General features: G+C 42.1%; 1 protein-coding gene across 5 annotated transcripts in view; it reads right to left on the bottom strand.

The window, feature by feature from the left end:
* Positions 1–15,484, bottom strand: part of LOC131779524 (leucine-rich repeat serine/threonine-protein kinase 1) — a 30,909-nt gene that overhangs the window by 5,977 nt on the left and 9,448 nt on the right. For 3 of the 5 annotated variants that reach the window (XM_066171867.1, XM_066171869.1, XM_066171870.1), the window contains exons 10-27: positions 14,641–15,418; positions 12,778–13,692; positions 12,235–12,404; positions 11,776–11,921; positions 10,907–11,029; positions 9,811–10,081; positions 9,366–9,495; positions 8,954–9,045; positions 8,320–8,442; positions 7,714–8,020; positions 6,730–6,941; positions 5,646–5,807; positions 4,918–5,310; positions 3,736–3,920; positions 3,282–3,468; positions 2,671–2,867; positions 2,023–2,282; positions 855–1,050 (exon numbers count right to left, since the gene is read on the bottom strand). In XM_066171867.1, coding sequence (XP_066027964.1) covers positions 855–1,050; positions 2,023–2,282; positions 2,671–2,867; positions 3,282–3,468; positions 3,736–3,920; positions 4,918–5,310; positions 5,646–5,807; positions 6,730–6,941; positions 7,714–8,020; positions 8,320–8,442; positions 8,954–9,045; positions 9,366–9,495; positions 9,811–10,081; positions 10,907–11,029; positions 11,776–11,921; positions 12,235–12,404; positions 12,778–13,692; positions 14,641–15,418 — 4,847 coding nt within the window. The remainder of the gene's footprint in view (positions 1–854; positions 1,051–2,022; positions 2,283–2,670; positions 2,868–3,281; positions 3,469–3,735; positions 3,921–4,917; positions 5,311–5,645; positions 5,808–6,729; positions 6,942–7,713; positions 8,021–8,319; positions 8,443–8,953; positions 9,046–9,365; positions 9,496–9,810; positions 10,082–10,906; positions 11,030–11,775; positions 11,922–12,234; positions 12,405–12,777; positions 13,693–14,640; positions 15,419–15,484) is intronic. The other 2 variants (XM_066171868.1, XM_066171871.1) reach the window with 1 other exon arrangement.

The following is a 15,484-nucleotide window of genomic DNA, read 5'->3' as shown; positions in this document are numbered from 1 at the left end:
GAAGGGAAACTTTTGAATTACAGTGAAGTTGTTTGAAGCAGGTTGAGTACCGGTTAAGTAAATTGCGCGACAGCGGTTGAAACTAAAATTGTTAAAAAGCCCGTAAAGAAAAAACCCAAAAAAGGAAGAAAATGAAATCGGACCTATCAAATCTGGCTGTTTCAGGCGGATACGATAACACTCGAGGAGGAAAAAAATGTGATCTAATGTTATCAGATGAAAGAGAAACTTAAATTTCTCAATAAGCTGTCCACGTCGGCTCTAAGCAGGTTTCCACTGAATAAGAAACCGTACGAAAAAATTTGGGATGTGAGATATTGACCGCGTAACGCAGGGTGTTCGCTTCATGTGGGAATTGCATTCATAATTCTAGATAATGGGAGATGTCGTGGATGGTGTCTCATTTTCATGATTTTATTGACTATAATGGGGTTGCATTTTCAATAGAATTTCTAGAGTGGGTTCTATTTTCAAAAGAGTTACTAAAATAGGGTCGCACATTTTTGGGATTTTGGGGGTAAATCAATTATGGTAAGCAGGGATTTACGAGTGGGAAGATTCACGATTAAAAAGTTGCAACCAACTAAGGTGGGATCTGTAATTTGCCAAAGAACAGACTACAATAGGCTAACGTCACATACCCAACAAACATTGACTCAAATAACCCCCCCTTCTCCCGAATATATATCAGGTACTAGGTACCAGTCGCTTCGTGATATGGGAAACGGGGTACACTTTACAGGGGACGTTGGTACCTAGGCCCGTGAGAAGATATGAACGAAAATAAAAACTTCTAAGACTAAAATGTAATTAAATTAGTTTCAATTTGAAAATTATCTCGTTAATATTTGTACCTGCACAATACATTTCTGCATGACGAAAGCATTCAGCCTGACTCCAACTCTCTTATAATTAGCAAGAATTCCGTCCAAAGCCCCTTGCGGCGCAAACTCCAGAATCATGCTGAAAGGGTTTAGACAGTATCCTAACAACGACACGATGTTATTATGCTTCAAGGGAAGGAGAATGGACATCTCCTGACGAACGGTCCTGTAAGAAATTCACAAATCAATCAATCAGTCAATCGATCGATAAATCAAGTAAGGAAGCAATCAGTTCAGCAATCAACGATCAAGATTAAGTTTGTCTGTTAGTCGCTAAGTCAGACAGTCAGCTAGTCAGTTAGTTTGCCATTCTATCGCTGATGGATTCAGGGTGAGTCAGTCACTCAGGCAGTTACTTGGTTGGTCAGACTGTCAGCCAGTTTGGTCAATGAGTCAGCGCGTCAGTACGATAGCCACTCAGTCAGCTACGGAGAGTATACTCATTAGCCAGCCAAAACTTTGGTCAGTCAGTGTCTCTAAGTTAGCAGTCACCGAGCCAGCGAGTCAGTCAGTCAGCCAGCTTTTTGTGTCAATAAGTAATAAGTAAGTCAATCAAGATCAGTAACAGTGAACCTTAATTGTGCGGTACTATTCGTTGGAGGAAGGGGGAGGCACTTATAATTTGTTTTCACCTGAAGGACCAACAGCGTCCAGATCGATGTCAAAATTCGATTCAGGCGGTGATTTGGTCAGTCAGGAGGCCAATCAGTCAACTATGATTAGTCAGTTCGTCAAGCACTTGAAGGATCAGTGAGACCAACAGTTAACAGTGCCTTCAGGTTCACAAGAGATAACTAACGTATGCTTCAACTCAGATTTTGAATGACTTAAAGCGGCTGATTATCATAAGCTGGGCTTTTAAACGTAGTACAAACTATGATTCCCCAGTAAAACCCCATAGATTGGGAGGGAGGGTATGTAATCTCTTGGCACTGGCGTAACTTGGTAGAATCTCAATCAAACTTCACATTACAAGGAAGTCTTGTTTAATTTTTCAATTAATCCATCTGAACAACCCTTAATTAACTGATCCACCTTCAGCTTCTCTCCGGATGAGATTTGTAACGATTTACTTTTTAATGGCGACGCTTCTCACTGAGTAATAAAAAAAAAGATAAAAGTCACACTGTCTTCTCACCTGTAAGCATCATTCAATGTCACCGTTGGATTTTCTTTCAGCGCTCTCATAGCCGCTGCAGCCATTTGCTTTTCTTCCGCTGGTGCATCATCGCCCACTTCATTGTTCAGCGGCATCTTCATGGCGATAGTTATCGAGTTCCCGGATTCCTGCCTCAGCTCCCCGCGAAATACTGAGCCAAACGTTCCTTTGCCTAAGAATTTGCCTTTAGTTATGTCGGATGCCTGAACGTTCATGTTAGGAGCAATGTCTTCAAACATCTGTAAACGATAGAAAAATCACTTAGAATACGTCAAAATTGAGTGAAAATCTAGCCATGTTAATCAAAAGAAAGAAAAAACATTGACTAGTTGCTTATACTCTCACTGTCAAGCGTAAAACAATAATTACAATAGCAAATTACTTAAACTTTAACACCCTAACATCAGTATGCATATTCTCCCGACTGTCCTCTATACATTTCCTACGGCGCTGACAAGGAGATTTCGTTTAGTAAGCAAGAGCCTCTTGAGTAGGTGACCATTTCCTATATTCTTGTTAACTTAAAGATCGATTCAAAGGTGATATTGTAGGGAGAAATTAGATGCTAGTCACTCTTGGGGGTTAAAAGGTTAAGGGACAAGCTCTTATGGTGTCAAAAACACTTACAGCATCTGGAGCTAGCTCTTTGAGATCCAGCTGACCGTGCAGGGTGCACTCCACGGGCTCAGTGTTGTAAGCAGCTAGCACACATTCTTCGAACTCAAATGAATAAATGATTGTGTCATCTTCGGTGGGTCGCTTCCTGAACGAGCCGTATTTACCGGAACCACGTTGAAAGCTTTCAGCGCTGTCAGTGCTCCCTGCTGAATATGGAAAACAAAAAAAAGGAAATTAGACAGAGTACAATAAACCAATTGTTAGTTTGTCGCCTTTGCAGCCGCACTCTGGGATATCTCACGACGCCTTCCCCCCCCAAAAAAGATATTTTGGGCACATTGCGTGACATTCCAATGGTAGAATTCAAGCGACCGACTTTGCCGAAATGGAGAGATAACTCGCAGTATATCCCAAAGGCCGCGAAGGAGACTAATTATTAGCCTGCTTTGGTATTTTAGAGGGAATTTGGGGTGGCGAGTTGTTAACGCGCTTTGCTTTGGAAGAAACCCGCGTGATTTGCGATTTCAGTCACTTTCGTTGAACGGAAACAACGTTAACGTCCTGCGGCGTCAAAAGAATTACTATGACACATGAAAATATTCTCGATTCACTGTCTGCACCTTTGTTGGGTTCTTCTTGATTGGTTTCGTCCGACTTCTTGGACTTAGAGTTCATATCAATGACGTCACTTTCCTCGCTGTCACTACTCCTCAGTTGCCTGCGTCCTTTGCCGGATTGCTTCCTTCTCCTGCCACCCATTTCTGGAGAAAATGATTGGCTGCTTTCACTACCATGACTATCCGTGCTCTGAAAATAAGGAAAACAGTTTCTTCTGTAACAAGCAATTCGAACGCTTTTCGATGGAGCATCCTTAAATTGAAAACCAAAGTAGGTAAAAAATATCTCAATGGCTAATCAGAGCTAAAGAATAAACCATGAGAAACACTACATGAGAAAAAACTCCAGTGAGATTCAGGAGTCTGGGTTAATCACTTGGCAAAGTTTCCTGTATTCTCGTTTTTTCCTTACCACTCTACAAAACAAAAATGCATGCAGTCAGGAAAATTCTCTCACCTGATCCGAAGTGTAATCAAAACAACTTGAACTCTCTTCCTCTGTCTCTCTTTCAGTGCTCACATACCCAAACGTGAATCTCTCGGGCTCCGAGTGAAAACTGTCACGAGAAGGGAACTTAGGACTGCTATAGCTTTGCCCCTGCTGCATATCAGAGGAGTCCACGCTCTGCGACAGCGAGTTGTCTATAAAGATAAATAACGAAGTGATTTGTGAAATGCTTATTTATCTCCAGATTTAATGTGATTAACCTACGCGCATGTGTAATTGAAACCTTTCAACGGAGTAACAGGGCGAACGTCAACACTTTGCCACTAGAAGAGTTTTGGATAGCACAGTAGGAGGAGAAAATTTTATCGAAATGTTATCCGTATCATAGGGGACTCTTGATATGACATGGCCGTCTTCACTTGACAGATTTTAAAGTTCCATCATTGAAGCACGTAGGCAATAGAACTAAAAGGTAAAAAAAAACCCATCTTGGCGCTTCAGTAATCACACCCGACTTGAAACCTAGCTCTTCAAGCTTACAATATCACTGCTGAATCAAACACAAGACATGACAACAACGCCACCTTAAGAAGTTCTTAATTGTTCGACAAACTCTCCTGGTCAGCACCATAGGAAATGTACAAGGAACGGTAAAGAAAATACGCAACTTGATGTTAGGGAATTAAGAGTTGCTTTCACGGTGCCTACAAAGGCGTCGTTTTGTTTGCTTAAAGGAGCCTCGTAATGTAATTTTCAGTCCTCTAACGAAAGAAACTCTTAAGATCAATTTTTAATCGGGTGTGTATAGAATTCCCATAATGCATTGGCTCTCCTTTGCTTCGCTTTATGATTGGTCCATTGATCTCGCGCCACCCTCTTAACCAATCAGAAGCAATAGCAAAACCTCTCGTAACTTGGTCACTCGCGTTTTTTTGCGCAAGGCACAGTGCACATTTTTTATTTCGAGTTTTCATTGGCTCCTGATTCTTCCTTTGCTCTTATTGACCGTTGTGATTTCTTTGGTTCTAATCTTACGACACCCAGGGAGGATCCAAAGGCGCAAACATGAAACAAAAGAGAACAAGGATGGCCGCCGATAAAAAAAAAGATTATCGAGGAAAGATTAGGCACCCACAAATTGTTGAGTAGCTTATGATCTAGTCTGTGGCTCAATTTTAACTCCCTTCATACCTTCTCCATTAGCTTCGGGTCTCCTTGAAATGTGCACAGGGCTCGGCCATGGAGAAGCGCTCGTACTACTTCCGTCAGTCGCAGACAAATTTATGCCGCTATCCTGCCCTGAGGATTGCGTCAAAAGCACATCAGGCGGTACATTATCTCTTTCCTTTTCATACTCGGCTCGATCGTTCCCGCATACGGTTATGATGCACTTGGGGCACGGAATGATCCTGGTAACCAGGCGATTTCCTTGCACTGTGATTGCATCAAGTCCTGGGAACCAGTCGGTGATGAGCGTGTCCATGTGTTCCACAGCGATAGCAACCAACCGAGCAGCAGACTGGATGCTACTGTCTGAAACAGACTTGACTTTAAATCCGATTAGCTTTGATCCCTCTCGGCGATCTGTGAATACAACATTAAATCATAATTTACTGAGCAACTGTAAATATGTTAAATCTTCAGAGCATTGGACCAATCACAAACAAATACAAGCATCCGGTGAGGTCGTTTTCAAGTGTTAAGTGGACATAGTGTTCCAGCGTCTGCATAATGTATGCGTATGCGTATGCGTCTGCGTTTCGCGCGAATTCAACTTCTAAATGCCACCGGTTCAACTTTTCCCGCCCGCGAGCAAAAACTTCATGGTACGCCATAACTAGTATTTTAACTCCGCAAAGAAGATAAAGCAGATTGACCGAAGCAAAATATATAGGACAGGGAAATAGACAACTACAAACCTTCTCCAGCCTTCCTTAGGCTCGTTCTTTTCGATGTAATTTTCTTTCGTTGTTCAAACTTTTCCATTCTTATGCGAACACATGGCGTTAGAACTTCAATGGTGGAATAACGAGTGGTGTCGTGTACCTCGCGGCGATAATGCAACGGATTGGCCATGTCATCTAAGACAGAAGGAAATTATCAAATACAATACACGACTATCCACAGCAGTGTTTTGAAAGTGCATCTGGCTGCCTGCGCGTGTTCTCAAAGCTCAATAGGAAGAGAGCATCGGGAAGGTCCAGAGTTCGAATACCGCTGAAGGCCTGGGCCTTTGTCGAGCCATGAGTATTACCTTAAGATCACTAGTCTTTTTCTAATATTCATCAAGGAACTAGGTAGCACTAAATATAAAGCTGAGATTGCACCAGATTTCCATCAAGAGGATTCGAGTAACTTCCATAAACCTTTTCCACTGTTCATATGAATGAAAGGTACTGACTTGAGGAGAACAACCATTAGGTGGCTCGAAAGACCTCTTGATGATCTGATTCAGAATTCACGGCCTCCTTTCTGCTAGAAAGGACTGAGAAATCTCGAAAAAGGAAAGGCTCATTAACACTATTGCCATCCAGAAATTGCGAAATTTATGACGGGTTATATTCCATTCAGTACTGCCCTCACATTCAAATGAATATAGTAATTCTTTTTTTTTTAATTTGAAATAATTTGTGATTTTATCAGAATTCCCTCTCTTCGTAACTTGGCATGCTAACGAGAATGCTATTGTGTGAAACATAAACAAGAAAAGTTAACAATGACTCACCTACGAGACACATGAGATTTACCTTGAGCCATGGGTTTAACCCTTCCACTCCCCCGACCTCAAATTAAATTCTCCCTTCCATCTACCAAAAATTTCCTTCAATTTCAGCCCTTAGAATTTTGTGGTAGATTGAAGAAGAATCCATGGTTGATATTTATAGTTCAAGGAGAAATTACTTGTTGGTCACCCCTGGGAGTGAAGGGCTAAATGTTTAAATGAAATTCAATTAGTAGTAGGAATGTCTCCGCAAATGATTGCTTTATTTTTTTTCTGCTCACCTGGTGCACCATAAAAAGGTCTTCCTTCCAGTTCACATATCCTTAGCAATTTCACTCCAAAACATGACAATTCAATTCCAGTCTTCCAGCATGACCACTCTGGTTGAGCCACAGAAGTTAGTTTATCTCTGTCACCCTCCTGTACTGGGCCATCAGGAGACAGTTGACAACATGACTTGACTGTATCGCGGATTCGTTCATCTGGAATTACTCTGATAAAACACGTTACATATCAAGACGTTTTTCTAGAATTCTAACATCGAAATTATTCCGTCTTCATTATTTGGGCGACGCCAGATGAGCGGAAATGTGATGATAGACAATATTGGGGAGTGGGGGAAACATGATGTGAACCCGAGATAAACATGTAAATAGTACCAGACGCGAGAAAATAAGTTAGCAATGTTAAGCGCGCGGAAAAAAAGTACGCAGTGCCAAGCGTGGTAAAAACATGCTAGAAGTGCCACGTGCGCGAAAACGTGTTAACGGTTCTAAGCGTGGAAATGTAGGAAAACATATAGGGTGCCATAGGCGGGAAAAATTTGTAAGCACTACATGCACCAAAAAAATTTATCAGCACAGGAAAGCGCGGGAAAATATGCAAGCAGTGCCAAGAACAGGAAGTAAGCAGAAGGAAGCGCGGGAATATACGTCAGCGGTGTCGAGCATGGGAAAATACGTAAGAAGAGACAAGCACGGAAAATTTGTAAGTGGCGCCAAGGGCGGGAAAAGAGTATGCCATTCATAGCATGGGACAATCTGTGAGTAAAGTAAAGGCGGGTGAACCTGTTAGCATCGGAAAGCGTAGGATAAAAGTGTAAGCAGTTTTTTTACTAAAGGAAAACGCCAACAGGGAATAAAAATGCAAGATAAAAATGTCAGCGGTCCTCAGCGAAAGAGAATGTACAAAGGAAAAAAGCGTGGAAAGCTGTAAAAAGTCACAAAAGTGGGAGTATACTCTGTAAAAAATTCGTGAAAGCTCACCTGGTGATCAGTCTTGGCCAAAAGCCACTCGGCACATAGGACATGACGTACTGTCTCCGCAGAACCTTTGGTTGAGTGTAAGCTGTCACATTCATGGCCTGAGCAACTGCCGCGCTGACGCCAGCCGCAACAGGCAGGTTAGTTTCTTGCTGACTATCTGGGAGTAGGGATGGGACGAGCAGGAACTCAGGGCTCCATGGCAGGGCCACTTCAAACTTGCTTAACAGGTTGATGTATTGGCTCATCAGATTGGCAGGGAATCGTTCACTTCGGAAAATTTGAGATAAGTCGGAGCGCTTCATGACACCTGAACGAGAAAGGCAACGGAATAAAGACAAAAATAACTAACAATTATTAATGCTTGTCTATGCATGTAATTTTAGTTATCATAACATTCTTATACTCAAACTTTGACACTAGCTTTTTTAGAGTAGTTCTCTCTTGATAGGCTCCAAAGTACAAGAGCTATCTTAGCAATTACCACCCCAAATATTCTTCGATGAAGTGCAATCGATAAACGTGGAATCTGTTAGACCCCTTTTAAGAAACATTCCAGTCGAAAACAGTAGCCTCAGATAATTCTCATATCACGCAAGCGATGCTTACCATTGTTTATGTGGGGGTTGACTTCCCTAATCGTTACAACATGAGCAAGCATGTCACACAACCACTGAGGGTCCAAAAAATACAAGTCACGCAGCAGTGGGTCGTCGTAATGTAACAAAACACCTGAAGGAAGATGGCAAAAACATATATCCGGCATATATTTTTTTAAGTATCTGGTATCACGTAAATTACCCCCATCTCCCCAGATTCTCCATATCCTTACGATTTTTAACCTAAACATCTCATATCCTTAAAATCTCCAACATAACCACTTTAGTTTCCCCACCCGTAGGATTTAAAAAAATTGTTTATGATTAAAACCACCTTAACTGATTTAAAATTGTTCTAAGATGGCAACAATGAGAAACGAAACAGAACAGCAAGTCTAGAGAGACTCACATGGCTGAAACTTCTGAGATTTCGATAAACTTGGGATTTATGGGGTCAAGTTTAAGATGCTAGTCCACATTTATCTTCGTTTTATACGTAAAATTTATATGGAACGACATGCGAGAGTGTTATGTGTAGTCTAACTTGACAGCTGTAGTACAATACGACGAGAATTCTAGGGATCAACCCAGTTATTTTTTACTGTGTTCAGTATCCACTAACAAACTTGGTAAGTATTTCGTACCATTGTCATGCAGGAAACTTGTAGCTTGTTGTAATTCCTCTGGTCCTCTAAGGTGAAAATTTTGCTTTGACAGCTCAGCTTCAACTGCAGCGCTACAAAAGAAACAGCTTCCCAACTTTATCTAGAGAAGAAGATAACCGTAAGACCTCCTCTCCCTTGCTTCTCCTCTCTCTTTGCCCAAACTTACTCCTTCTGATCTACCCTCAGCAAAACAAAGTTTTAACATACAGCTCTTGTAGAACCATATGGCGGATGAGAATGAAGTTTCCCCTTTAAGAGACAATACCTAGTAAAACTGGTTCAATTCTTAAGCTGATGGCCAAAGGAACACGTGCTACGGTGACATGCGAGAAGTTGTATGTTACCCCGAGACAATCAACACCACATTACTATGACGTACTCTGTTCAATACCTGAATTGTTCAGACTTGAGTACCGGAGTCTGGTCGTCACGGTAGCACCTCTCACGGACCACTCCCACAGCGTTCTCTACTGCGATGTAACTGGCAGGAATGGGCGTCTTTAGCAGAGGCAGGCGACTACCTATTGAGCCATGATATGGATTCAGAGGAACATCCCAGGCAACAAGTCGCGGGAACATGTCAAAATCTTCACTTGTGCAAGAGGGTTTTGTATCGAAACAACTCGCACAAAATCTAACTGATTTGGATTCCAAAGATGTCAGCCATAGAGTCTCATACACGCCTCTTTTTTTCAGAATTTCACAGTGGCCAAGATAAAGCCCACTACCTCACACTCAAATTTCCCGACGATCTCACTTTCTTAACTCCTCGACCTCGTTCGACTAAACAAGAATCCGACAAGAATCTGTCTGTCCAGAAAACTCGTTTGACTTACCTTTCTCTTTAATGTCAAAAGACGTGTTGTAGATCAGCTGCCTTAATTCCCGGATGTGGTACCCAGTCTTACAGCTAACCTCGATCATGGCCCTCACCTTGGGCAAGCCTCGTTCGCGTGTGTTCAGAACCTTTCCTCCGTATTCGACAGCTATATAGTTATCAGAAATCATACTTCTCAGGTTTGTCAGGTATTCTGATCTTCTGTCTTTGTCCTCTAGCATGTCGTAGTGTGTTCCAACAATGATGACAGTGGAATCTGGGGCACGAGCCTTTCAAAGAAAGAACTGAGTATTTTAACTACTTTGGCCAAATTCTGAAAGGTTCAAGAAATTATAGCCTGATTTTAAACGAGATTTCTATTTTACTTGTAAAACGCCGCCCTGGCCGTGTCATTCTATCATGTTCTTGAGAAAGACACTTTACTATCACAGTGCCTCTCTCCAACTAGGAGTAAAACTGGGTACCAGTCACTCGTTAGGGAAACCTAATTATAAGGCCTTTTGCATGTTTACGTAGGATTACCTCATTTCACACCCCAAGCCTCGCTTTTTAAGGTGGGGACAGGTGAATTTTATAAGGAAAGTATTCCCAAAACACTAGAATTAGAAGAATACCCAATTGAAAAGCAAAAAGAAAGTGGCAAAGATTAATGAAGAAGATTAGTGCAAACGAGGCTTAATGATGAATTTTCAGTAAATGACGTAATCTTGCATAAGGGTTATTGCTTGTGGTATACCGGCCATGAACTGACCACACATCTTAGAGGTAAAAAAATATCACTTGTCGCTTTGTGCTACAGAAAATGCGGCTAAATTTTAACCCTTTCACTCATGTATATTATTGGTAATTCTCTTCGCTATCTGCCATACAATTCTTATGATGTAAATATATGGGAGAATTTGGTACTGGATCAACTACTAATCCTCTAATTGATATTTTCCTTTGTTCTCATCACTTATCTTCTTGATTTTGTGTCGATATTGTGAGGAGAAATTCTTTCTTGGTCACTAATGGGAGTTAGATGGGTAAAGGAAGCACCCTTTGAAGTTAAAATTTAGTAAAAATTCTACGGAATTCAGTTTCGGAAAACGCACCTGGATATTCAGCAACCAAGGTTCAATTTGATTGACGCCCTGTTCGCCGTCTGTAACCTTCCACATGGCAATGTACAGCGAACGATGAGACAGGAAACACTGATGAGTAGCGTAATACTCGCGCTGTAAGATTTAAAGAGATCAGCATTTAACAAAATGGTTTTTTTTTAACTCTAATGGTAGCCCGACAGGGTCAGTGTTGTGTCAAAAGCAGAGTTCTATTAAGGTCGCCGCTCGAGAGGAAGCCCACCTTCTAACTTTGAAAAGGCCCGCGAAAACGTAGGAAAAAATCCTTGACAAGGAAAGTTCTTTTCTTCTCTTTCAGCGCGAAAGAGGGCATTAGACAGCATGTTTTGAGCGGATTAAGGTGAAGCACTATAACCGTTACACCACGTATCTCAGACAGAGAGCTGCCGCTTCCGACAGTCGCACTAGCGTTTCACTTTGTTTTGGCTTTCTTGTTTACTCTGTAACTCAAAGGCCGCTCTTAAAACTGTTTTCTCCACTTCTGAAAATAAGGACGCCATGAAGTTTCCTAACATGACCGAGTCCGAGCAATTACGTTTTGAAGTTCTGTTTGAATGCTTGTCTAATTGCTTTTTAATTCTGAACACTTTTGCTCCCAAGATCTAATTAGTAATTCTCCTAGCTTTTTGCCGTACAACTCTCAAGATATTAAGTTGGAGAATTTGGTATTGGATCACCTAATAATCCCCTATTTGATATTTTTCTTCATTCCCATCACTTGTGTGTCTGATGGTGTATCGATATTGTAAGGAGAAATTCTTTCCTGATCACTTATGGGAGTTACAGAGTTAGGGGGAGAATATACAACCCTATGACGCTTATACACTTCCATCTGATCTCACCTGTCCACCAAAGTCCCAGGTGCTGAATTTGATGCTGGGTCTATTGTCTGCTCGTCCGAAGGCAAAATCTGTTTTCTTTGGATAAATCCAATCACATACATCCACACCAACAGTAGAGATGTTCACCTCTGCTTTCTTGGTACGACCTAATAAGGTAAAGAGGAAATATTTGCAGAAGAGGTTCACAAATAGACAATGGCATGAGGTATAACCCTCTAACCCCCAAGAGTGACTAGCATCTAATTTCTCCTTACAATGTCACCCCTGAATCACTCATTAGGGCCACGAGAATAAAGGAAATGATCACCAACTAAAGAAGCTCTTGATTGTTAAACAAATTCTCCTTGTCGATACCAGAGGAAATGTCTAGAAAACAGTATGGAGAATATGCTTCCCGATGTTAGGGATTGAAGGGTTAAGCGAGCTTCGCTGTAACAAACTTCACGGTCTTTCACTCACCAATTGTAGATGTAGTCCTCTTTTTCTTGTACTTCCTCTCTGTCCACCCCACAGGGGGTGAGTTTTGGTAACTTCCCGTCCCCTCCTGCCTCAGTTGGCTCAAAAGCGTGGTCTTTCCGATGTTTGCAACGCCAACAAACATCAGTTTCATGCTCGGGTGCGGCTCAGATCTACGGCAGACAAACAAACGCAAGAAAAGTAAGATTAAAAACATTTCTTTTTCATGGCAATTTCAATCGGGCATCAAGGTTGATCCGGGATTGCATCGGTTTTGCCGCACTTTACTCCGTGATTGATCTAGAAAACTCGCGCTTTCTACTCAACCAATCAAATGCAAGATGTTAAAACCAGTCGCGACTTGGTCACTCGCGTTTTCCCGCGCTCTTGGCAGTTTGCCTGCTTTAAATTTGAGTTTTCATTGGCTCGTGATAATGTCAACCTTCGTTCTGACTGGCCGTTGTGGTTACATCAGCACTTCGCATTTTGACACTCAATTGAAAACTGCTCCAGTAGAACAGCATCAAGCTCATTAACACTGCGTACCTTTCTAAAACTGATCTCAAATATCCTACAATGTCTTTCGTCTTCTTCCTCTCCAGCACACTCGGCTCGATATCATGCAGCTGCAGACCCTGGAACTGTAGATCCCACAGCTCTGAAAGCAATCCGACCTCGGGAGGTAGACGGGTAATTTTTGTATTACTCACATGCAGCGAGCCAAGCTTCGATAAGACTCCTACATCCTTTGGAAGACTCCATAATTCATTGTTGCTGAGCGTTAGAGACTGTAAGATAGGGAACAGTACACTTGGACCTTTTGAATTCACCGGTGTAGGGTCTGAGACGGACGCTACCGAAGCGGGGCGAGTCCGAGGAAGCGTGAAGTGAATTTCTTCAAGTTTGTTGTTGTTTAGGTCGAGACGCTTCAGATTCGGTAGAGCTCTATGTTTTGCATGCCGACAGAGTCTTGCTTTGCCCGCTTGGAGTCCATTCTCCGCACTGATCCTTCGGCGCATGCCTGGTTTTTGGCCTTCAACAACACTGTAACACCGACTTTCCGTCGCATTTTTATGCAAGAAATTTTCCGCTATGGGATGGAACCGCGTCAAGTTATTGTGCGATAAATCCAACGTTCCGAGTGATGTTGGAAACAGAGCGAGCGATGGAACATCAGAAATGTTGTTATTTGATAAAATCAGCGTCACGAGATTCGTTGCTAGGCACGACAGACCCAGAGGAATCTTTACGATTTGGTTCGCCGACAAATCAAGTTTTTGAAGAGAGGCTCCTTTTGAGTGATCGATGTCTTCTTCCTCTGAGTCAGAGTCCTCGATTTCATCTCCATGCCTTGTTCCCCATAGCTGACTATGATGGAACATTTTCAAAGGGTGGTTCTGTTTGCCGTTAACTTCAGCACTTTGATGTGGTGGGCTTGACGCTAACGATGGACTCATATGGCTGTCAAAAACAAAGGTAAACGAATCGATAAACAAAAATACACATTCCACTGACTTGTCTCAGATCGGGAAAACCTAGAGCGCCCGATATTTACACGAGGTCTAACCCAAACCGCGGTTGTGCGCAAGTAGTGGGCCTCAGGGATTCTGTGTAAGAGGGTTGATTTTATAAAAATAAATGTTTGCCACAATTAGCTTTCGGCCCTCTCGACACTGTCTTCAAAAAAATACCTTCAGATAAAAGGTTCGCCTAACTATCACTATCATAGGAGAAGAATGTTGAGCTCATAATCTAATCGTTGAGTACGTTTACAAAATGCTACAATGGAGTAAGTAAGGGATCAGCAGTTTAGAACGCCATCCTCAGTGTCAAAAGAAAAGGTGAGATACAAGTGCAAATCTACTTTTCCTTCCGAGAAATTTTTGATTGAATGGTGAAAGTAATTCTGGAAAAGAATTGGTTTTACTTTAGGTACGGGAAACTCGCCCCATCTTATCACCCAATCAGATGCAACAGAAAACTCGCCCTGTCTTATCACCCAATCAGACGCAACAGAAAACTCTCCCTATCATATAACCCAATCAGATGCAACAAAAAACTTGCCCTATCTTATCACGCAATCAGATGCAACAGAAAACTCGCCCCATCTTATCATCCAATCAGATGCAACAGAAAACTCGCCCCATCTTTTCACCCAATCAGATGCAACAGAAAACTCGCCCCATCCTATCATCCAATCAGATGCAAAAGGGAGCCGATTGCGACGCGTGAGCGCTTTCCAGCACTTTAGGCAGTTTGCTTGTTTTTACTGTAAGTAGTCATTGATACTCGTGACATTTTCGGTGTTTGTTAGTCGTTCTGATTGTTTTGGTTTTGGCTTCCTGCGACACTAGGTCGGAATGAGCTCTTGGTGGACTTTAGAAAGTCGTCAAGACTTATCAGTCTCACCTGAGGTCATTTGGTAGATTGTCTTTGCTGAGAGACAGCACTTTAGCACGAGGTAGACTTGATGTTTTACTATTTCCGGTTCCAGCCCTAGCGCGTCTTGTCTTCATTACCGGCAACTTTCTCACCCAATTTCCTTTCAGATCTAGCGATTTTAACGCGGGAGAAGTCCACATTTCAAACGGGAGTGTCTGAATATCGTTGGACGAAACGTTCAAATACTTCAACACCGGCAATTCAAAAAGACACGTTGGCAAGTCTGCTAAGGAATTGTGATGTAACTCAATGTCTTCAAGGTGTGGACAGTTCCAACCAGATTCGGCATAGCTGAAGTCCTGCACACTTTCTTCAAAAACAAGATTCTCCAAAATGTTCTCGCACGAGCTGTAGGCTTTCTTCCCAACCTTTAAACTACTAGCTTTCGTCTTTTTCTCTTTCTTTCCTCCGAGCCACAGACATGGTAAACAAGTGATTGCATTTTCCGATGCGTTAAGGGTCTTTAACGCAGCCATTTGAAACAACACAATAGGAAGCTTTGACAGTTTGTTGCCCGAAATATCAACTCGTGTGATAGTTTTTAGGGACGGGTGTGGTCCGGCGAAATCTCCATCGTATGGATTGATTTTACTTGCGGCCGTTAAAATCCACTGCTGTTCAAGTTTTGTCAGTTTCATGTTATTCCAAAGTAAACAAATAGGCACTGCTGACAAACGCCACAATTCTTCAGGACTGTTGCTTGTTCTGGATGGGTGCAGCGTATGCTCTTGGTCAACTTGGGCACCTTTAGATACGAAAAGAAAAAAAACTTTGATGAAAAGTACTTCACTTAAGGAAGAACCCGTAACGA

Source organism: Pocillopora verrucosa, chromosome 9 (genome assembly GCF_036669915.1).
Source record: "Pocillopora verrucosa isolate sample1 chromosome 9, ASM3666991v2, whole genome shotgun sequence".
Lineage (NCBI taxonomy): Eukaryota > Metazoa > Cnidaria > Anthozoa > Scleractinia > Pocilloporidae > Pocillopora > Pocillopora verrucosa.
Note: the sequence above shows the minus strand (reverse complement) of the source record. Positions and strands in the feature narration are given on the sequence as shown.